Here is a 22,379-nt window from a genome sequence, read left to right as displayed (position 1 = left end):
AACAGGTTTCAATGCGGACATTTTTGTCCATAAGGTGTGTTAGTGTGAGTATTTTTATTTTAACAGACTAAAATTTAAAAAAAGAATACATTTACAAAATAAATGTTTCACGTTATGCATGAAATAAAGGTTAAAATATTCTAGAAATAGAGAAAATGGAGTAAAAACATTGACTAACAGGACGTTTACATGGATGGACTGTGATCCTTGTGCACTCTGATCCCCTATAATCAATATTATTATCCCTCCTGAGGTCCTTTGCTCTTCAGGAAAGGATGTCAGTCACTATCATCGCAGCAGAGACACCGATTATGAGGTTACCGCAAAGTGGGGTTAGAGGTCATGTCCATAGAGGATGTGTGTTTGGCCTTTCACTGCCCAGGATGGTGGTCACACACTCCAAAATGCTAATGCTAACGTGTGCTCGAGCGCAGGGGGTTAAAGGTCGCTCGGAAAGTGTGTTGAAGAGAAAGCGAGTGGGCTTCTGCGATCGTAAGTGCAGCGCGGTCCATTAAAGACGCGCGAACCATGGATAATGATTTGGCAGTAAAGCTCAGGAACCTGTCCGTCAATAAAACAACCGAAACTAAAGCTCCAGATGTGACGCGTTTGACTTTAAAGGCGCCATATGTAAGAATGTGGCCAAAAACGGCTACTACATTCAAATTCAAAACACCGGGGTCCTTTAGGTTTCGTTTTCTGACGTAACTGGCAACCCGTGGTCGCTCGGCAGCTGAGACTCTACCGACTGCAACGATTGGTAGACGGCGGTAGGTGGCGCCACATGCCAAAAAACATGATTTGCAGTCTGCAAAAAAATATTTTTTAATGCAAATATTTTGTCTGTACTGTTGTTGTTGTTATATGAACATTATTCCTGAGTCTATGTGACATATTAGGGGGATTTTATGGTCAGTTGCTTTAGATTTATTACATGATGCACCTTCAAGGACCAGGTTTCCCAATAGTTTGGATCTGGTTTCACACAGTTCAGACTCATCCATGTTATTGTGCAACGATAGACACTATTAAACAAACAGAGACGTGACTCACGAGTTTCACAGTGACGTGTGATTGGCGTGGTCCTGTTGCATCCAGGGCGTGATCCTCTTCGGTCCTTGTTATGTTTTGGATGTTTGCGATAATGACGCCACGTTCTGCGACAGTGATCGCAATGAAGAGGTGTCAGGGTGTGTGTGTTTGTGTTTGTGTCGCATGTGTGTAGGAAAACGGATTCTGTATCCAAAGCAGAGCACGCAAACGCCCAAATAAAACTCTTGAGGTGTTCAAAAGGAGGATTTTTCAGAAACTAGATCTATCAGCTGCTTCCCTGATACCTGAAATAATGCTTTTTACACCAGTGAAGTGTGTCGTGTAATCACAGCCCGGGCATTTGTTTTGGTCACAACAAGCCCTACGTGCTGATCAGGTGACTCAGTAAATGATGTCTTTAACCTTTTTCCCTCTCTGTGTGTCAGCACCTGTGTGTTAAAACTAAATGAAATTCCCCCCCCCGCCCTTAAGGAGTGAGACGAGTTCCATTCGTAACATCAGGAGCATTTGTTTTTAGGATTCACTGGCATCTAGTGGTGAAGTTGCTTATTGCAGCGGTCCCGGCCTGCATGGCTCAAGGCCCTGGACAAAGTGAGTGAGGACAACAACATTAAATGTGACCCCAAAGGTTACTGTCATTTGTAAATTTGACCTACAGATTACTCAAATTAATAAATTTGACTCCCGTTTTTACTAAAATTAGTCAATTTGACCCCAAAGTTTACTAAAATTAGTCAATTTGACCACAAGATGACTAAAATTAATAAATTTGACCCCAAGTTTACTCAAATTCGTAAATTTGACCCAAAGATGACTAAAATTAGTAAATTTGACCCCAAAGTTTACAAAAATGTGTCAATTTGACCCAAAGATTACTAGGATTAATACGTTTTGACCCCAAGTTTACTAAAATTTGTAAATTTCACCCCATAAGACAACCAAAATTGGTAAATCTGACCCCAAAGATTATTATAATTCGTAAAATTTGATCCCAAAGATGACTAAATGTTGTAAAATTGACCCCATAATGAGGCCTTTGTCTTCAGTAGTGCCACGTGAGGCTAATGAAACAGGAATTTCACACATTCACGTAAGGGAAGCCAGATGTTGCTCAGATGTGACGGCACAGATTTTGTTAAGTGCAGAACTATCATTTGAATTAGAGACTACTTACATGAAATAAACCAGACAAGAACAGTCGCTTGTCTACAAGTCATAATACAAAACATACAAACAAACTCGTGTAACTAAACATGTGAATGTTTGATCCGTTGCATCACAGTGAGCTAATAACAATATCAACAGGGATCTCACCCTTTGGCCTTTGATGCGTCTGCGTGTGTGTGTGTGTGTGTGTGTGTGTGTGTTTCTTTTAATTTTATTGGCTCCACATCAATCCGCGCTGCAGCAAAACGTTCGTACAGAGCGCGATTAGGATCCGCTCAAACAGGAAACTCTGTCGCAAATTGGCTGATTAACATGAGAACGTGATCTTTTCAAAGGGGGAAAAAACAATTTCCCAAACAAACACAAAGCATCGTTCCCCCGTCACTGCACACAAAGGGAATATTTGATTCATGTTGGCAGTGAAGCAGGTGTGAACGGGAGCCCGATGATGACGATGTTTGTGTTTTAGAGAGGGAATACTTTCAGTATGCTTGTATTTATTTTCTCATAAAACTTGTTATAATGGACCGAAACACAGTCAAGAGCAGTGCAGGGCTTTTGTTTTCTCTGAAGAAAGTCACTTTGATATCGACCTTCTGTCAGTTTTCTTTCCCAAAAGATTACGAAAGATTACCCCAAAGATAACAAACATTGGTAAATGTGATCCCAAAGATTACTAGAATTACTCAATTTGAGCCGAAGATAACTAAAATTAGTCAATTTGAACTCAATGATTGACTAAAATTAGTAAATTTGATCTCAATGATTGACTATAATTAGTAAATTTGATCACAATGATTAAGTATAATTAGTAAATTTGACCCCAAGTTTCCTAAAATTAATTCGTTTGACCCCAAGTTTACTAAAAGTAGTCAATTTGATGCAAAGATTACTAAACTTAGTCAATTTCACCCCAAGTTCACTAAAACTGGAAAATTTGACCTCAAAGATAACTATATTTAGTAAAATGAACCCCAAAAATGCTTATGATTAATTAATTTTACCTCAAAGATGACTAAAATTTATAAATTAGACCCAAAAGATTAGTAAAATGAGTAAATTTGATCCCAAAAGTTACTAAAATTTGTAAATTTGCCCCCAAAGCTTCCTAAAATTTGACCCCACAGATGACTAAAATTCGTAAATTTGGCCCGAAGTTGAAATGGTCCTTAAAACGAAGCACAAATGACATTTGAACGTAACTGACCTCAAAGTCAACGCTCAAATATGTTGTCAGCTCAAAACTGAAGTGCATCTTTATGACATTCCTGCATTTCTCAGCGGAGATAATTCATTTGAAGTGGAGACAGGCGAGAGAGCTTCAAACCGGTTTGGAGTGCGACTGAAAACACAAACAAGAGCCCATGAAAGTAGACATTGACAGGTGAAGGACGCCAATAATGTTGCATTAAATCTGTTCACAAAGACCAAACAGAGGCAGAATAAAGTGACTGCAGCTTAAACATAAAACTTTCTGCAAAGACGCTATCGGCATTGTTTGGCTGGTATTGTCGCACAGACACACAAACACAAACACACACACACACACACAGCGTCACAATGCCTGTGCAGCTGCTTGACTGTGTGCCACAGTCTACAGTAAAAAAAATGACATTGATATTGAAGCTCTGTGAGTGTGTGGGAAACAAAGCTCCCTTTTCCTGTTCTTTGAGAGAGAGAAAAAAAAAAGACTCCACTCCAGAGAGGAAAATGGCAGGAAACCTCCAAGGCCTTTTGATTCAGGGCTAAGAAAGTGAGTCAGAACACCTGAGAATATCAGAGTCCTCGTGATGTCAGGAGGCCATCTTTAAAGTCTCAACGGGTGAGAAAAGGGATTCATAAATCACATTTGACTCCAAACATTACTAAAATTAGGTAATTTGACCCCAAAGTTTACTGAAATTAGGAAATTTGACCCCAAAGATTACTAAAATTTGGGAATTTGACCCCAAAGATTACTAAAATTACTACATTTGACCCAAAAGATTACTATAATCAGTAAATTTGAGGCAAAAGATTACTAAAATTAGTAAATTTGACCGCAAAGTTTACTTAAATTACTAAATTTGACCCCAAAGATTACTACAATTAGGAAATTTGACCCCAAAGATTACTATAATTAGTAAATTTGACCCAAAGATGACTAAAATGAGTAAATTTGACTCCAAAGATTCCCAAAATTTTTAAATTTGACCCCAAAGATGACTAAAATGTGTGAATTTGACCCAAATATTGCTATAATTATTTATTTTTTTTATTTATTTTAGTCATCTTTAGGGTCAAATTGACCAATTTCAGTGAACTTGATGTCAAATTTACACATTTTAATTTACTGATTTTAGTCATTTTTGGGGTCAAATTTATTAATTTGAGTGATCTTTGGGCTCAAATTTACAAAATTTTATTTACTGATTTTAGTCGTCTTTTGAGTCAAATTGACTCATTTTAGTCATCTTTGGGGTCTCATGTTGGCGTTAGTGATCACCTCATGGGCTCCACAGATGAGTTCCACATCCACATTATATAGCGCACACTGTATTACAAATCATGTTAAATATGACTACTGCTTATTTCCACTGCAAAACATGCACCAAGTTGCTGCAAATGCACATTTTTATTTGTATCCCACTAAGGAAATATTGTTCCTGACCCCACTGCGATGCTCTCTGGGGGGTAGAGGGAGATTAGTGTGCGCTGCTCCTGGACTCCTGCCAGGGTTTAATGGAGCAGTAACTAAAGTGACAGTGACGCTCTCCGACCAACAAAAGGCTCCAGCTTTACTTAAAAACTGGGACAGGCTGCATGGTTTACCCTAAGCTGTGACCATGCAATAATAACAGTTATGCATTTAATTCAGATTAACTGCAAATGCTCTGATCCAACAACAAAAAAAAAAGGCAAGGAAGTATATCCTGATTCACACGATCACAATGTATTCACGGTCAGAGTTTATGCTTTCCTGCAATAACTGCTGGCCAAGAGTCAAGAATGTGAACAACGGGGGGGGGGGGGGGGGGGGGGTTTGGATAGGAGGTAGGGCAGAGGTGGTCGGAGAGTCGCACAGATCTGAATTCCCATGAATCACTGGGGAGCACGACAAGGTGCTAGAATTCAAGTTTTCCCGGAGAGCTGTACGCTCTTTTTCGTCTCAAAATCCCTCAACGCGCAATAATCGACGTAGTAATTTAGCCACGGCGTAAAAAAAAGTCAACAACTGGGTGCATGTGGAATATGTTACAGAGCGTGAATCCTTGTGAGTTCAGGGATCAGCTGCTGTTGCTGCTATTGTCACGGGCAGTTCAACAATAATCTCAAATTAGACACTTGTTTGGACAATAATAACAAGGCAAAACACAAGCGTAACTCTTGTTGTTTTTGTTGTTGATGATGTTTATCCTGCCTTTGTTTGGTCTCCGTGAGCAGAAGCCACGTTTTGTTATAATGCGCCGTTCATTCTGGGATATTGGGCTCTGTCAGGCAATACTATCAGACCAGCCTGAGCGGGGGGGGGGGGGGGGGGGGGGGACAACGAACACGACGCTCATAAACGCAGAGAGAGTCATGTGGAGCTGGTATACTATCACTGACCCGGGTATACTCTCCGCATCAGGGTCCTGCAGCAGAGGTGGGTACTCAATACCCACCTCAAAGTACTCAAATATTCCACTCAAGTAAAAGTACCAATACTTTGATGAAGTATCACTCCAAAAATCCAAAACTATTTTGGAGCTCACGCGCCCGGCGTGACACAGGATATTACGTCACTTTTGGCGTAGCGCCCTCTACGTTCACGCGCCAGAGCTGGTGCTAATGCTAATGCTAATGCTAACATCATCATTCGTCTGGTTCTGGTGTATATTTTCCCCCTGTAGGTCTTCATTGTGCTGAATTTTTATTTTTACTCAGTAACGCAGAAGATTTATAAAGTAACTAAGTACAATATAAGTATTCAATACAGTAACTTGAGTAAATGTATTTCATTACTCTCCACCTCTGTCCTGTAGTACCCCCACTTCACCATCGGGTGGCGGTGCAAGTCTGGGCACAGGGACTAGGACGCATCCCTAGCAAAGAAGAAGATAATGGTTCACAGATGAAAGGCCCGTCGGGAATGCGGAGTCGAAGGATTACTTCTTCTGTTGTTGGAAGGTGATTAGGCTCTATACTCCACCTAATGGTGGGGGGTCGGAAGTTCAGTTTGCGCGGGCCTTTAATTGGCGTTGCGTGAACTCATTTTCACAACGGGCTGAACGCAACAGACATTTTGTTTGTGTTCAAAAACAGTCGCGCGCTACCGCTTTTAACGACGCGGTACGAGATCTAAATCGACGCACACAAGGCTTACGTTTTGAAGTTAATCCACCTCAGTCTGTGTTTTGTGTCAAATTCATGTAAGCGGGTCGCGACCTTTTGACACCAGGCTGAAAAACGGCGTCAAAAAGATCGCCCTGTGTCAGATAGGATCGGCTCCGGCTCCGGCTCCGGCTCCCCTCCCCCCCGCCGCAACTGCGACCCCCATATGGAGGATAAAGTGTTGGATGGCAACCCGGTGTGACTTTCAACCAACTCCTTATAGGAGAGAGTTAACAGTGTTCCCATTATGTGTCCCGCTCTAATCCTCACCACTTAAGGCCTCAGGCATGTATCTACTTAAAGTGACATTATGCCCGGATATGTTATGCAAATCGGTTGTTTATCGCCTCATCTATGGGGGGGGTTGTAATCTTTTATCGCCTCTTTGAGAGATTTAGCTATTGTTGCTATACGTTTGGACGACTGAAACAACAGTTTTGGTGTATTTAAAGGTGCATTATGCAATAAATCTAAAGCAACTGGCCATAAAAATCCTCCTAATGTGTCACAGGAGACTCAGGAATAATGTTCATAATAAACTGAACTCACCAACAACAACAGTACGGACAAAATATTCTGCAGACTGCAAATCAATGTGTTATGTTTTGAAGTCACGTTTATGGCATGTGGCGCCACCTACCGCCGTCTGCCAATCATTGCAGTAGAGTCAGTGGAGTCTCAGCTGCCGAGCGACCACGGGTTGCCAGTTACGTCGGAAAAACGGAATCTAAAAGACCGTTCGTTATTTTGAATTTGAATGTAGTAACGGCCGCTTTTTGGCCACATTCTTACATATGGCGCCTTTAACTTTGATTTTATGGCATATTAAAATCCATCATTGCAGTCAGTAGAATCTCAGCTGCCGAGCGACCACGGGTTGCCAGTTACGTCGGAAAACGGAACCTAAAAGACCGTTCGTTATTTTGAATTTGAATGTAGTAACGGCCGCTTTTTGGCCACATTCTTACATATGGCGCCTTTAACTTTGATTTTATGGCATATAAAAGCCATAATGTGTAAACACTAGGGGCCCAGCGCAGTGGGAGACCCCTTACTAAGCAGATTACCCTGGTGAATCTGTGTCAGGATCCATTTCTGTGGAAAATGCAAACACGCAAAACATGTTTACCGGCACGGATTGAAGGCACTAAGCCACAGTTTGAGCATATCTTGCAAACAAATTGCACGCATTGGAGAGATATTTAAAGACTCCACTTCCTGTGTTTGACATTTACCTTGGATTAAGGAACAGCATTGTGACTCGCAGCTGTCAGAGGTGAGGGCGGCGGCGGCAAAAAATGACTTTCATTGGGGAGGCGGGAGAGCAGATGTTGTCCTCTCTCACTGTGGGGAATAAACTCCATCACTCACACTGCAGGTGGTGGGAAATAAAAAAAAAAAGGAGGGAGCGAAAAGGGAGAAGAGAACGAGTGAGTGAGCGAGCGAGAAACAACGGCAAACAGGAAGTGGAGACCTTACAACACAATGCTCGCGCCGAGTTTCCTGCAGGCCAGAGACAGATAAGGAACAACACTTTGTTTAAAGCTGCCTTTTTTTTTTTTTTGTTTGTTTCCCAACTCTGCAAAATCTTACAGAACAGCTGCGATACGGCACAGCACGACGTGGATCGCGGGTTCTTGATCTCGAGATAATATCGGCCGGTTTTGGTTCTGCTCAGAAGTCGATTGAGGGCAGTGGCCTTGATGATCATTTAGGAATGTGACTGCATCATCAGCTGTGCCCTGTGACCTTTTACATGCGAGAGTATAAGCTGCGTTTTGGTTTCTTTTGTGATATGAAGATATTCATGTTCAGGGTGGCGCATGGACCTGACAAAGCTGTATGAATTAAATGTCACTTTTGGCTCAACAAAAACACAACAAAGTCACTGTGTAATATACAATGGACAATAGACGAGAGGCGATTGGTACACAACTCTGCAGAAGAGGATGCTAAGAACAAGGCCCCCCTCTGTTGGCCAGCAGTGGTATTACACCCTGCAGTGTTTTTGTTTTTGTAAATGTTCCGTTGATTTACGTAAAGTGCTTTACAAGGGCGTAGAAATAAATTAAGGGAAATTACAGAATAAAAGCAAGACATTAAAATTGAAAATCATGAGAGATAAAAAAAAAAAAAAAGTGCGATTTGCTGATACAAAGTGCATTTAGAAGACAACTAGGATGATTATTTACGATTTTAAGGAAAAGTTGCGGTAAATAATAATGTTTTCAGGGTTTGGGTTAAGTGGTTAAGTGGTTTGAAGTCTTGAAAATATGTCAACAGCATAGAATTTCAACAAAAATGTACCACCGGGCTGTTTATGAGTGTCAAAAAGGCTGTTGGTCTGACTATTTTTACTGCATTAAAACAGGAAAATTCAAGCTGAAGAAGCAGGTATTGATTCAACTTTTTTTATTCAAGTAAAAGTAATAAAGTTCTGGCTCTGTACTTGTACTAAGTACTAAAGTAAAATTAGTTAGGGTTAGTGGATCAGGGTTTTTGAGGGGTTTGAATCTAGTCCTGAAACAAGATTAGAGACACAGTCCATCATCTAACCCCCAAAATCACAGGACACTTTGGATAATCATTTTCAATTATTAGATGTAGGTTAGATTAAAATGAAGGCCACAGACCGGATAGGATGAGGTTAGGACCAGCTTAGATTCAGTTGTTGAGGTCAGAGAATGGTTAGATTAGCATTTAAAGTTCAGGTGAGGTTAAGGTTAGGGCCAAATAATGATTATGGTAGGGTTAGGATTAAGATAAGGTCAGGATTAGGGTAAATAGATAGGTTAGGTCCACCTTAGGACTCCACTGGGGGTAAGGTTAGGGCCAGATAGTAGTTATGGTAGGGTTAGGATTAAGATAAGGTCAGGATTAGGGTAAATAGATAGGTTAGGTCCACCTTAGGACTCCACTGGGGGTAAGGTTAGGGCCAGATAGTAGTTATGGTAGGGTTAGGATTAAGATAAGGTCAGGATTAGGGTTAATAGATAGGTTAGGTCCACCTTAGGACTCCACTGGGGGTAAGGTTAGGGCCAGATAGTAGTTATGGTAGGGTTAGGATTAAGATAAGGTCAGGATTAGGGTTAATAGATAGGTTAGGTCCACCTTAGGACTCCACTGGTGGTAAGGGTTAGGGCCAGATAGTAGTTTTGGTAGGGTTAGGATAAAGATAAGGTCAGGATTAGGGTAAATAGATAGGTTAGGTTCACTTTAGGACTCCACTGGGGGTAAGGTTAGGGCCAGATAGTAGTTATGGTAGGGTTAGGATTAAGATAATGTCAAGATTAGGGTCAAAAAGTGGTTAGTTATGGCTAAGGGCTCCACTGAGGGTAGGGTTAGGGTTAGGGTCAGGGTTAGGGTTGGGGTTTGGGTTATAATGAAAAAGTTCTTGGCCCAGAAGACTGTTTTGAGGTAAGGAGTGTAAAGTGGTCATAGTGGCACCTAAAGTCTTCAGAAAAACCAATACTCCGGTACCTGAAACCCCTACTTTAATAACACTATACTTGCCAACTCACTATAACGTTGATTTAATGCCAAACTGTAGGTCCTCTAAAGTCAAGAGGAGTTGACCTTTCACAGTGATCGTCCCCCTCTCTCTCGGTGGGAGTGACCATGCAAATGTGCATCAAAAGGAAACAATCAAAGTGTTGGAGGGATCACTCATCCCATTGGCTGCCTTTGTTCTTTCAAATCCGAGGTGTCCTTCCACTCTTTATTGGTTTCCTAACCCTCACGGGGGAGTAGAGAGAGAGGACATCTTTTACAGTAGAGCTGCTCTCCTGCGTGGATCCACTGGTGACGATGGAGGAGAAATAACGCGAGCGCATGATAACATGGAACAGGCCTGTCAGAGACGGGACAAGGCGCACAGGCCCAGGGAGGAACTGAGCTGCATGCTGGTGGGCGATGGAGCTGTGGGGAAGAGCAGCATGGTTATCAGCTACATCTTCAACGGATACAACAGCGAGTACAGGCAAACGGCTTTCGACGTCTTCACCGGTGAGTAAAAGTTCCTTTTTTTGGGGGGGGTTAGGGTAAGGATCCGCAGCTCTGCTTGACTCAAACGTGAAACTTGCTCGATTCCTTAAGGTTTGGTTCACGTGAACGGCGTCCCGACGCGAATCAAGCTGATCGACACGGCCGGACAGGTACATATTCCATATCTGTTCCATGTTATTCGTCAACATTCAAGCTCTTCCTCCTGATCCTCATCTGTCGTTGTGTGCTCTTCCAAGGATGAGTTTGGCCATCTCCGGTCTCTGTGCTACGCCCACGTGGACGTCTTCATCCTCTGCTTCAGCCTGGTCAACCCCGCCTCGTTCGACAGCGTCACCTCCAAGTGGATGCCGCAGATCCGCGCGGGCAACCGGACCTCTCCGATCGTCCTGGTCGGAACCCAGTGCGACCTCGCGCACGACGTGGAGGTCGCCGTCCGCCTGCACCGGCGAGGCGTCGCGGCGGTGCGCCCCCGCCGGGCTAGGAGGCTGGCTCGCAGGATCCGAGCTCACGACTACGTGGAGTGCTCGGCGTTGACGCAGCACAACCTCAAGGAGGCGTTTGACCTCGCCGTGGCCGCCGCCGTCAAGCACAGGAACAGTGACGCTCGATCTGAAAAGCAAAGTCTGCTTCAAGGACTCAAGGGGTTTTGTGTTTCTGGATGGAGGAAACTCTTCAGATACATCTGATGGCACTATTTCTTATATGTGAATGTTCTTTTCTTCTTGACCCCTCTATGTTCTGTTGTCGTCTGTTGTTGTTGTTGTTGTGTTGTTTATATTTTTTTGTCAAGGCTTTGAAATAAAGGCCGGATGAATCACTTTTAGATCCCGCACTGGAAGATAACTGTCAGTGAAGGAAATGGAGGGAAAACACAAAGTGCCGTTTGGGACAAATGGTCCACCTGCTGATGCTTTGAAGTGCTGTGTTTACAACACAAAGGCCATTTAATCTGGCCTTCTGAGGCTATAAGCTCATCCTGAAGCATTCTCAGTTACCGTTGAAACCACCCACCAATATTGAATTTCCTCATAGATAGGATGACAAAATACAGTTGAATTACTGATATTAAAAAAAACCGGTGTGAAAAGTGAATGTTTTCATCTGAATTTATTTAAATAATTTGAGATTTATTTAACTACAACTTACACTGATAATAATAATAATTATTATTATTATTATAATACCATACATTTATATAGTGCCTTTCAAGTAGCGCTTCGGCTAACTATTTTTTCCGTAATCGATTCATCTGTCGATTGTTTTCTCGATTAATTGAGTTTTTCATTCTTTTTTTTTTGCAAATATGGAGCAAATAAATTAAGCAAATATCCCATTTAAGAAGCGAAAGCAATCAGAAATCTTTTTTTTTTGTTTTTTTTAAAATAGATTTTATAGATTTTTTTATCAAAATTGAACATAACCAACATACAAGTGCTCTCTATATTCACAAAAATATAAAAACAGGAAGGAAAACAAACCACCATCCAAGCCAAAAATAATTTCAGGTAGCTCATGACTGTATTTACCCCAAAAATAAAAATAAAATAAAACAATAATAATAATAATAATTTAAAATAATAATAATAATAAAAAAAATTATAAAATCTATACATATATATAAATACATACATACACACACATATATATACATACATATACATACACATACCTACATACATATAAACACACACGTATATATAAATCTTAAAAAAACAAAAAAAACTTAAACTTTCATAAATATGAAAAGAAAGAAAATAAATGTTTAAATAATGAAAAAAAAAACTTAAACTGATTCATCGATGATCAAAATAGTTTACGATTAATTTAATTTAATAATCGATTAATAATTGAGTAATTGTTTCAGCTCTACTTTCAAGAATTAAACAAAAACATTCTTAAGTTATTATATTATATTACGTCACATTATATGACGTAATATAATGTCATATAATATAATATAATATAATATAAACACGCAATAACATTTGGGGACATCAACCCTGTGCCGAATACAACCAAGGTTCCGCAGAACTGCGTTTCCCGTCATGCATCTGCACTCCACCCTCCTTTGACCCTGTGACTGAAAATAATCTGATCAGCTGATCTGACCTGGCAACAAAATAACGTAGCTAGAGACGAAAATCTGTCAGGGAGGGGGGGCTGAAGAACAAAACAATGACACGGCTCGGACGGACTGAAATATAAGTGACACTGTCGGAAAAAGGACTTTTAAACCGGACAACACGGATTCATCAAAGTCAAAGAGTCTACGTAGGTCCTCAAACCTTCTGACGTCGACTACATTTTGTTTTTGTTGATATGTTGTGGCAGCTCATTTAACAGACCCGCAGGAGGCTAGCTGCCTGTTTGGACGGCTATGCACCTACACGGCTCTCTGCCTCTGTAAATACAGCTTTTATTTGGTTGGATAACAAAAAGTCGAACGTGTCACAGAGAAACCAGCTCGCTGTAAGCTAAGTATTGCTGCTCGGTTGTTGTCTCGAGAGTTTGCTAGCGAGCTTGTGTTGAGGGTCAGTTCGCTAGCTAGCCTGTTGTTAGCATCAATAGTTGCACATTCATCTCTCCCAGGGAGAGTTCATTGTTTTGGTTGCTGCTCGCTGCCCGTGGTTTGTGTCGTGTTCTGTGGATTTAATCGTTAAGCTTAGGTCTGTTTTGGTAACATTGCAGCTAACTGCTAACTTAAAAACACCCAACAAGCGAACAAGATATCAGTTGTAAGACGTCTTTTCCAAGTTAATTGCCTTATCATAATATATGCTAATGTAATAAGACATTATTTGAACTATAATAACATTTATATTGCAATAATTAATTTCATAATTCACACATGGTCATTTTGTAATTTAGCATTTCAGGTGTCGGTATTATTATATATTATATGCAGTTTCCTTGATTCCTAATTAGAAATAGCTGGTGTTGTTGTTGTCAAAGCTGTTCCATTAAGCACTGCTCTGTATTCCACTTAACCTGGTAGGAAACGATGAATGGGCATGGCTCATCTTCAGAAAAAGGAGTAAACACTAATCTAATATGTCAAGAAAGTTACGCCTGTGGTGGCTCTGAGGAGGCAGCGTTTGAGTGCGACGACTGCAAAAGCCTGCAGTGTGTTCGCTGCGAGCTAGAGGTGCACAAACAGGACGATTTGAAGAACCACACGCGGTTCCAGATCAGCCCCGGGCACGTCCCCCTGTGTGACTGTTGCAAAGGAGCCAATGGAGACAACGGCAAACGCCACAGAGCTGTGGTCCGCTGCCAGAACTGCAAACTTAACTTGTGCCAGGACTGCCAGAAACGCTCCCACGGTGGGGGCAGCAGGAAGAAGCACCAGCTCACATCTTTCCCTCCACCACCTAAACCCGCAGAGGTCATCAACACCGTCCAAGCATCCACTCAGCCTGCTGTGGAAATAGTCGATGAAATCAAAGCTCAGAGGGCAAAACTTCTGGAGAAGGTGTCCAGTTTTCTCTTGGTGGATGAGAATGAGGAAATGCAGGTGAGTTGGACAACGTTTTTAACCATCAAAATACCCAGTGTGCCATCCTTATACAGCGCTGTGCAAAAGTCTTAAGGCACCACCAGCTTTCTCCACTTTCAGGGTTGTTATTGCTCAGCTGAACAATTTAACCTGTAGAAGCTGTTTCTGAAAACTTGTTGTTTCCAGTTGTTTCTGGACACGTTCCAATTAAGCGACTGAGGCGTCCTAAGACGTTTGCACAGCACATTTGTCCATGTGCTATTGAAGAGTAGAGAATAAAGTCACTTTTTCACAATTCTATTTTTCTCCAAAGGTAAAAGATGAAGCTTCATTTCTGAATAGCCTGAGCTGTATCCCAGACCAGCTGCTGAAGGTGGTGTCCATCTTCGGGAACACGGGAGAGGGTAAATCTCACACCCTCAACCACACGTTCTTTTTGGGGAGAGAGGTTTTCAAGACTTCTCCGACACAAGAGTCGTGCACGGTGGGCGTGTGGTCAGCGTTTGACCCCATCCATAAAGTAGTGGTCATCGACACGGAGGGCCTGCTCGGAAACAGCTCGAAACAGGGCCAGAGGACCCGTCTCTTACTGAAGGTGCTAGCCATCTCTGACTTCATCATCTACCGCACCCACGCCGACCGGCTCCACGACGATCTCTTCAAGTTCCTCGGCGACGCCTCGGACGCCTACTTGAAGCATTTCACCAAGGAGCTGAAGGCCACGACGGCACGCTGTGGGCTGGATGTTCCTCTGTCCACCCTGGGTCCTGCGGTGGTCATCTTCCACGAAACGGTTCACACTAAGTTGCTTGGCTCAGGTAAATAATCTAAACGTTTCAATTGCGGTTAACCAAGGAGTTCCAGCAGCGTAGCACGTGGTCAATGCATGGAATGAGCGTAAACTACCGCTGCCTTTTAAGATTTACCGCTGTAGATAATTACAGGCTGAGTCAACGTTAGCACGCAGCGTTTTCTCCTTGTTTTTCATCACCCTAAGGAACAGTCAGAATTCCAAATGTTAAGTAAAAGGGGGAATGCTACAGTTTGGTCTAAACAGGAAATGTTGTCAGTGAAGTTTTGGTCCAGTTGGTAGAACTGGTACTTTATGCCGTCAGCCAGTTTTAAATTATGACTTTAAATATGACCTCATAACTTCCAACTTCTGGTAGGAAGTTGGTAAATTCCTAGTGACTACATGTCTACTAGGTGCTCCAATTAAATAACATTTAGGACAAAACCAGTGCTCTTAAGAGTGAAAAAAGAAGTTCAACTATGGAAGATATGTTATAAACCAAATACACATATGTGATTTGTTGCACAACCAATGTAACAAGCTGCACGTGTTTGGCTCCTGTCCTGACTATGCAGATTTGTTGTTGGATGGCTGACGATACAGCATTCCCAACACTTTGGTATTTCACAAACACAGCGTTTTATTTTTCGCTCTCGTTCTTAAAAAAAAAGGTACATTGAAGCAGGTTATTCTGACAAATGTGTCGTATTTGCACCCCTTTTATTTTTGCATTGTCGCAGGTAAGTCGTCAGAGTCGGTAGACCGGCTGCTGTTGGAGCGCTTCAGGAAGGTGTCCCGTTTTCCCGAGGCCTTCAGCTCGGTCCATTACTGCGGCACGCAGACTCTCAACCCACCTACGGACTTCCACGGCCTGCAGAACAAACTGGCGCAGCTCCTGGACAACAACGCTACCCGTTCTCCGCGCACTCCTTTGGTTATCTTCAAAGCACTGCAGGTAGGGCTGTGTGTGTGGATTCGTAAATCGCGTTGTTTTTATGTCACATAACTACCACTTAGGAGTTAAGTGTCTGACTCTTTCTTTGCTTCTCTCTTGCAGGCACTGAGTGAGCGTTTCAGTGGGGAAGTATCTGGTGAGCTGGTGTCTCACAGCTGCTTCTTTCCTGATGAATACTTCACCTGCTCCACCCTGTGCCTCAGCTGCGGGTCAGTACTTTATACCTTTATTTATATATATATATATATATATTTTGTTTTTTAGTGCTGGGCACTAGGCTAACGCACTACTGACCGGAAAAAGACGCGCGTGACGTCGCGTTTACGTGCCGCAACACCGGAGTCCAGGCACCGTTTACCGGTTAGCAGCGTTAGCTCCTTTAGCGCCGTGTACTGCGTATGTGTGCCTCTGTTTTTAAAGTTTAGCGTTACTTTAGAGACTCATTTCGTTATGCGTCATGCGTTAACGTGCGTTACCGTTGACGCCGTTACCCGCCGCTATCGCACCCAGCACTAACTTTTTTTGTATCCGTAATTGTCACAATCATCTTCTCGCTTATTTCCCACTTATTATTAACGTAGGTCTGGCTGCAAGAACAGCATGAACCACGTCGCAGAGGGCGTGTGCCACAAGGCAAAGCATCGCTGCCGTTACTCTCCTCAGTACGATAACCGCATTTACACCTGTAAGGTAAGAATGACTCGGACGCGCACCTGAGAATTCTCTCGACCACACCACTGACTTTTCTAACTGTGTGGCTTTTTCACCTCAGGCTTGCTATGAGGGAGGAAAGGAAGTGGTAGTTGTGCCTAAGACCTCGGCTTCCTCAGACTCTCCGTGGATGGGCCTCGCCAAATACGCCTGGTCCGGGTGAGTAGCAGCAGAATTGGGTTAGGATTATGTTACCTTTACAGAGCTTAATTTTAGCACTGACTCTGAGCTAAAATCTACCTATATATATATATATATATATATATATATATATATATATATATATATATATCCAGCAGCGAATAATACCTGAAATGTTGTTCTTATTTGTGTGTGTGTTCAGGTACGTGATCGAATGCCCCAACTGTGGAGTGATCTATCGGAGTCGCCAGTACTGGTACGGGAACCAGGATCCTGTGGATACAGTTGTCCGCACTGAGATCCAGCACGTGTGGCCAGGGGTAAGTGGAATAATATTCTTGGGTTTGGCTCACTGAAATCCCTTTTTTCTTTCTTTGTTTCTTTCCAAATTACAACAGAAAACAGTATTTCCACTAGAATTAAAATACGAAACACAGAAACCGGGGGGAGGGGGGGGTACTTAGGTTTAAAACAGCAGTTATTCTTTCCTTTATCAGCCATAGCCAGTGTGTATTTCAGGTTTTAGTCTGCTGGCAGCGCTTAAATTCCAAAACAAATGTCCATCCTGTCACATTTCCTGTAGGCAGGACGCCAAAATACTGTACAGAGCCTCCAGTTTGGATGGATGGAATATCCATTTCAAATACATTTTTTGTCAAAACTTTATGGACCTCCCACCAGAAAGAGCAGAATATGTGATAATGGTTGATAGTAGAGCTGCAACTAACGATCGTCTGGTCCATAAAATGTCAGAAAATGCTAAAAAAAAACGTTGATCAGTGTTTGTCAAACGTCTTGTTTTGACCACAAACCAAAAATTATTAAGTTGTAATTATGGAGCAAAGAAATGAAGAAAATATTCACATTTAAGAAGCTAAAACAATCGGAAACCTTGTTTTAATCATGAAAAAAAGCTTCAAACCGATTAATCGACGATCAAAATAACCCATTAATGATAGTTCTGTTCCGGAGCAATTCAAAAAACAACCCGGTGAAATGCATTTCCCTTCATTTTCCCTAAACGCTCTCCCTCTTCATCTTTATCGCAGTCGGACGGCTTCTTGAAGGACAACAACAACGCGGCGCAGCGTCTTCTGGACGGCGTGAACCTCGTGGCTCAGTCCGTGACAGAGCTCAGCGTCAAGCCTGCCAAGGCCGTCACCTCTTGGCTGACGGATCAGATCGCTCCGGCCTACTGGAAACCCAACTCCCTCATCTCGGTAAGTGACACACAGTCACCCCCCCGTCCCCCCCCCCCCCCTCACCCGCCTGCAACAGCCAAGTCAACACTTCTGAGGAGGAGTTGCGTAGTGGATGTTTACAGTCTGTGGGGGTGTCTGTGCACGCGGGGTCACAAGACTAAACATGAATAGACTTTGACTGTCTCCTCTTCCAAAACAACTAAGTGGTCATCGGCGGCTTCTCTTGTGTATTTTATCTTTATCTTGTACAAGGTGTGTCATCAGTGTCACGCAGTCTTCCAGGACAACGACACCAAGCATCACTGCCGTGCCTGCGGGGAAGGCTTCTGCGATGGCTGCTCTTCCAAAGCCGCGCCCGTCCCCGAGAGAGGCTGGGGTCTGGACCCCGTCAGAGTCTGCGACGCCTGCTTCGAGCAGAGATCCTCGTGCGAAGGTAACACACGCTCTCTCTCTCTCTCTCTCAAAAAAAAAATGTTTGTCCTCATCGTCTGTGGGGGGTTTTGTGCCGAGTTAACTTCTCTGTTTTTGCAGAGCGGCTTGAGACGGAGCTCGAGGAGGAAGAAGGCGGAATCCTGGCCAGGAAGGTCGGCGAGGTCGTCACCAATACCATCGGGGTCGTCGTGACTGCCATTGACATCCCGCTTGGTGAGTGTTCAGTGTTTATTATTATTATTATAATAGGAATAACTGACATGTAAATGTGAGTTTGTGGATACGTTGCCCTCTTGTGGCAGAAGAGCATTGTAACTATTTATAGCCGAAAATGAAAATGAACCTCTCAGACGCAAATGGAATGCCCTAATGACCTACTTGATATAGACCTCACGCAAATTGTTACCGTAACTAAAAACAAAATCTATGTTAATCATCGCCTGTCAAACGATGCAGACTTTGTAAATACATTGTTGGGGAAGTACTGCATTTAAATATGTAAATATTAAGCCGACGTATGCCGTAAAAGGGCACCACTAACTGTCCTTTCCCACTGCTGTCAGCTCCATCAGTGGTATTGATGTGTTACAAGTTAGCTGACATGACATTCATTCACGCATGGACAACATCTAGAAACCCAAAAAGACCATTTTGGTGTGGAAAGAGTTATCTGTAGGTCATTATTTAAGGTGCTTCTTTAGCTTCTTTAGCACTTTATTTAAGTCAATCTCTATTTATTATTATTAATACTAGGTATTATACTGTCGCTTAACCCTACTGTAGATCTAAATATAGCGGTGAAGGACATGGTAGACGCAACATGTTTTTCATAACCTGATACGCTGCTGACATTTTCCAAAAATACCCCCAGATCAAGGTTTGCTCGAATCAAAACAAAATTAGCTTTCTTTATTCTGACAACGGTAACTGGAGCCGAGGAGCCCCCCTGCATGCTAGAGAGTGGGAACTCCTGGCAGCAAAGCTACGCTAAAGCAATGCTAACTAATAATTGGTTAACGTGGGTTAATGCGAGTAAAGCTTGGAGCGAGCGAGTGGCCTCTATATTGAAGGAATATCGTTGCATGTCAGGGTTTTACAATACAGGTTTTGCAGAGGTTTGTTTACCAGGCAAACACAGGAAACAGGAACTGAGGTCCAGGAATGAGATGGATTTAAATAAATAAGATATGACATGCTAATGTGGGAGCTGCAGAGGCATGCAAAGAGGCTCAGGGCTAGCTTGCTTTAAAAAGTGTTGCTTCATGTTAAAACTGATGAGTCCCTGTTCAGACCTGGTATTTTTTGCGATTAATCGGTTAATCGGTGTTTGTCAACGCTGGGAAATGACGATGTTCTCGAACGTCTCGTTGTGTCCACAAACCGAAATGATTCAGTAAGCGCACGTTTCCAAAGAAAAAGACCTGCGTGATGTCGACACCGAGTCGAGTCGAGTCCAGGCACCGTTTACCAGTTAGCTCCTTTAGCGCCGTTAGCGCAAAACTGGAGCGGTCTGTTTATTAAAGGAAAAGAGCAGCGCTACAAATAACCAGCGTACCTGCGTGCTGCGTATGTGTGCCTCTGTTTTTAAAGTTCAGCGCTACTTTAGAGACTCATTTATTAACATAACAATCGGGAGTCGCGTAAACATGACGTCGCGCGCGTCTTTTTCCGGTCGGAAACGCGCGCTAACGTTGACGCCGTTAGCCGCCGATATTTGCGTTAACGCGCCCGGCACTAGTTTTTAATGATTTCTTTGTTATGTGGAGCAAAGAAACGACTAAAAAATATTCACATTTAAGACGCTAAAACAATCAGAAATTTTGTTTTAATCGTGAAAAAATTATGAATCTCTTATCAAAATAGTTGACGATCACTGATTCAAGTGTATTCAAATGCCCGATGACGTCTGACGTGTGTTTGCAACAACAAAATGATGCTTTTAAAGAATCTGTTTGCTGAACAGGCACTAACCGTGTGTACATGTGTGTACCGGGTGTGATGCTGTATGTCCCGGTTTCCCCCTCATCACGTCTAGGTCTGGTGAAAGACGCGGCCCGTCCCGCTTACTGGGTTCCCGACCAGGACATCCTGTCCTGCCGCAACTGCCAGCGCGAGTTCACTGCCAAACTGTCCAAGCACCACTGCCGCGCCTGCGGCCAGGGGGTGTGCGACGACTGCTCCCCGGAGCGCCGGCCGGTTCCGTCGCGGGGCTGGGATCATCCCGTGCGCGTGTGCGCCGCCTGCAACCAGAAGCCGGGAGAACTTTAACAGGAAGCGCCACCTTCCTTTCCTCAGAGCGCCGGAGATCGCCAGAGAGAGAGAGAGAGAGAACCAACCACTCACACACACAGCTCGCAGTCTTGATCACTGCTTTACCTCCAGTGGTTCTGCCAAGTTTTTAGTCGCATTATACAGTATATATACACACATATATATATATATATATGTGTGTATATATAGGACATTTTAGCAGACTTTGGGATTTCAGAGTTTCCTGTGGCCTTTGTAGTACAGCAGCCAGAACACTCCAGAGTCGCTCCCATCCACGGAGCGACTCTTCATGACACCGATCCCAACATTTTTACGTTCAATTCAGCTATTTTTCTACTATCAGAAAATATTTTAAAAAAAGATGTATCATTTAAAGGATGCTAGGTAGTTGAGAACCCCATGGGGTTCGGCGTGATTAGCAGTTCTTATTACTGACGTAGTAGCGTGCAGGCTCCATTGCATGCTGTATTGCAACCTTTTTTCTTTGTTTTTGTTTTTTTTTTTGCACTAAGCCTTTTTTTCAGCTGTTATAGGCTGTAGCTTACCATGGCTAAAAAAAAACAAAAAAAAAACACCCAGATGTCCAGATTATCAAGTATTTCCGTCCGTAACTCATATCTAAGAAGGTCTGGAAGAGAGTGGATATCTGGCCAGTGCCAAAAGTCATTCAGGTTCAATGTGTCTGTGCTTAGTGTAAACGTCTTTACTTTTAAAAATCATGTCATATACATATATATGTGTATATATATATATATATGTATATGTGTATATTTAAAAAAGGCATAGAAGTTGATGTTAGAGGAGTGTAAATTTCATCAGATTATTTATGCTTTGAAAGTACTGATCGGCACTCCGTGGTAACGCATGATAGTCTCCAGAGATCCATGGCCTTTTTAATTTGTTCAGAGCACAGACTCGGAATAAAAACCTCACTTTTAATTATAACCAAGCAGCCAGCGTAACTTTTTTTTTTTTTTAAGTGTGCACACGCGTTCTAGAAGGTCTCAACGTTTCAATTGGTTCTCGTTTGCTCATATGTACGGTGAAATTATCGAAGTGAGTCTTCAAAAAAAACAGTTTTATGCGTCACTGCGTTCGTGCCTCCAGGTCGAGAACAAAGCTCATCTATGTTGTTATAATATTGTGTTGTTGTGTTTTTTTTAATTTTATTTACATTAGTTGTACTGTATGTATGGATATTTATATTCTTTGTAGTTACCACATGTGAACGGAACCTTTTCCCTAACCCATATTTAGTTTTTTTTTTTTTAAAAGCTCAAACATAGCAATGACAGAATACTGAACCAACACAACCTTCTCTTTTTTTTTTTTTTTTTTTGCTTGATTGAGTAACGACGAGTCACATGATCGATATCGTGCAAAGCACAAAGTGATGCCTTTGAAACACACGGGGGTCGTATTTGCTGACGATTGTATGCTTTGTAGAAATCTCGCTGCTGGAACTTTTTGGTCGCGATGATGATGTTGTCGTCGTCTCTCAAAATAGATTGATCTGTGCGAATGTTGCATCACCCACACACACACACACACACACACACACACACAGAGGATACATTAGGGAATACATCATGTCAGATCCCTTGTACAGGACTCTGTGTGGCCGCGTGCCAATATGAACACTCCTCACCTACACACTCTAAATCTTAGCAGGCTCGAACGACTGTGTGTGTGTGTGTGTGTGTGTGTGTGTTTTTAAACACACAAAAAAAACTTGAAAAACTGACACTTGAAGCAGTGGATATGTGGTTGTACGCGATGGAAGATTTGCATATACGTGAT

General features: G+C 42.5%; 2 protein-coding genes across 2 annotated transcripts; both read left to right on the top strand.

The window, feature by feature from the left end:
* Window positions 1-10,412: 10,412 nt before the first annotated feature.
* Window positions 10,413-11,264, top strand: LOC310942648 (rho-related GTP-binding protein RhoV-like; the record flags this gene model as incomplete). Its single annotated transcript, XM_083908062.1, has 3 exons — window positions 10,413-10,578; window positions 10,669-10,727; window positions 10,815-11,264. The coding sequence occupies 3 exons, from the start codon at window positions 10,413-10,415 to the stop codon at window positions 11,262-11,264; spliced, it is 675 nt and encodes a 224-aa protein (XP_083764188.1).
* A 1,494-nt stretch (window positions 11,265-12,758) lies between these two features.
* Window positions 12,759-21,524, top strand: LOC310942728 (zinc finger FYVE domain-containing protein 1-like). The gene is made up of 11 exons (XM_083908156.1): window positions 12,759-14,092; window positions 14,388-14,892; window positions 15,608-15,822; window positions 15,925-16,031; window positions 16,404-16,512; window positions 16,595-16,692; window positions 16,877-16,994; window positions 17,724-17,894; window positions 18,129-18,309; window positions 18,408-18,521; window positions 20,344-21,524. Exons 1-11 carry the CDS (start codon window positions 13,580-13,582, stop codon window positions 20,574-20,576), a joined length of 2,364 nt encoding a protein of 787 aa, XP_083764282.1. The 5' UTR covers window positions 12,759-13,579; the 3' UTR covers window positions 20,577-21,524.
* Window positions 21,525-22,379: the final 855 nt, after the last annotated feature.

The sequence above is a fragment of the Microchirus variegatus genome (assembly GCF_963457635.1).
Source record: "Microchirus variegatus genome assembly, chromosome: 21".
NCBI lineage: Eukaryota > Metazoa > Chordata > Actinopteri > Pleuronectiformes > Soleidae > Microchirus > Microchirus variegatus.
This window is presented reverse-complemented; position numbering and strand designations above follow the sequence as displayed.

Coding starts and splice junctions, on each gene's coding strand:
- LOC310942728 (XM_083908156.1), top strand. CDS start 13,580: ATGAATGGGCATGGCTCATCTTCAGAAAAAGGAGTAAACACTAATCTA. Junction 16,995..17,723: donor TCCAGCACGTGTGGCCAGGG/GTAAGTGGAATA, acceptor TCTTTATCGCAG/TCGGACGGCTTCTTGAAGGA. Junction 18,310..18,407: donor GCAGAGATCCTCGTGCGAAG/GTAACACACGCT, acceptor CTGTTTTTGCAG/AGCGGCTTGAGACGGAGCTC.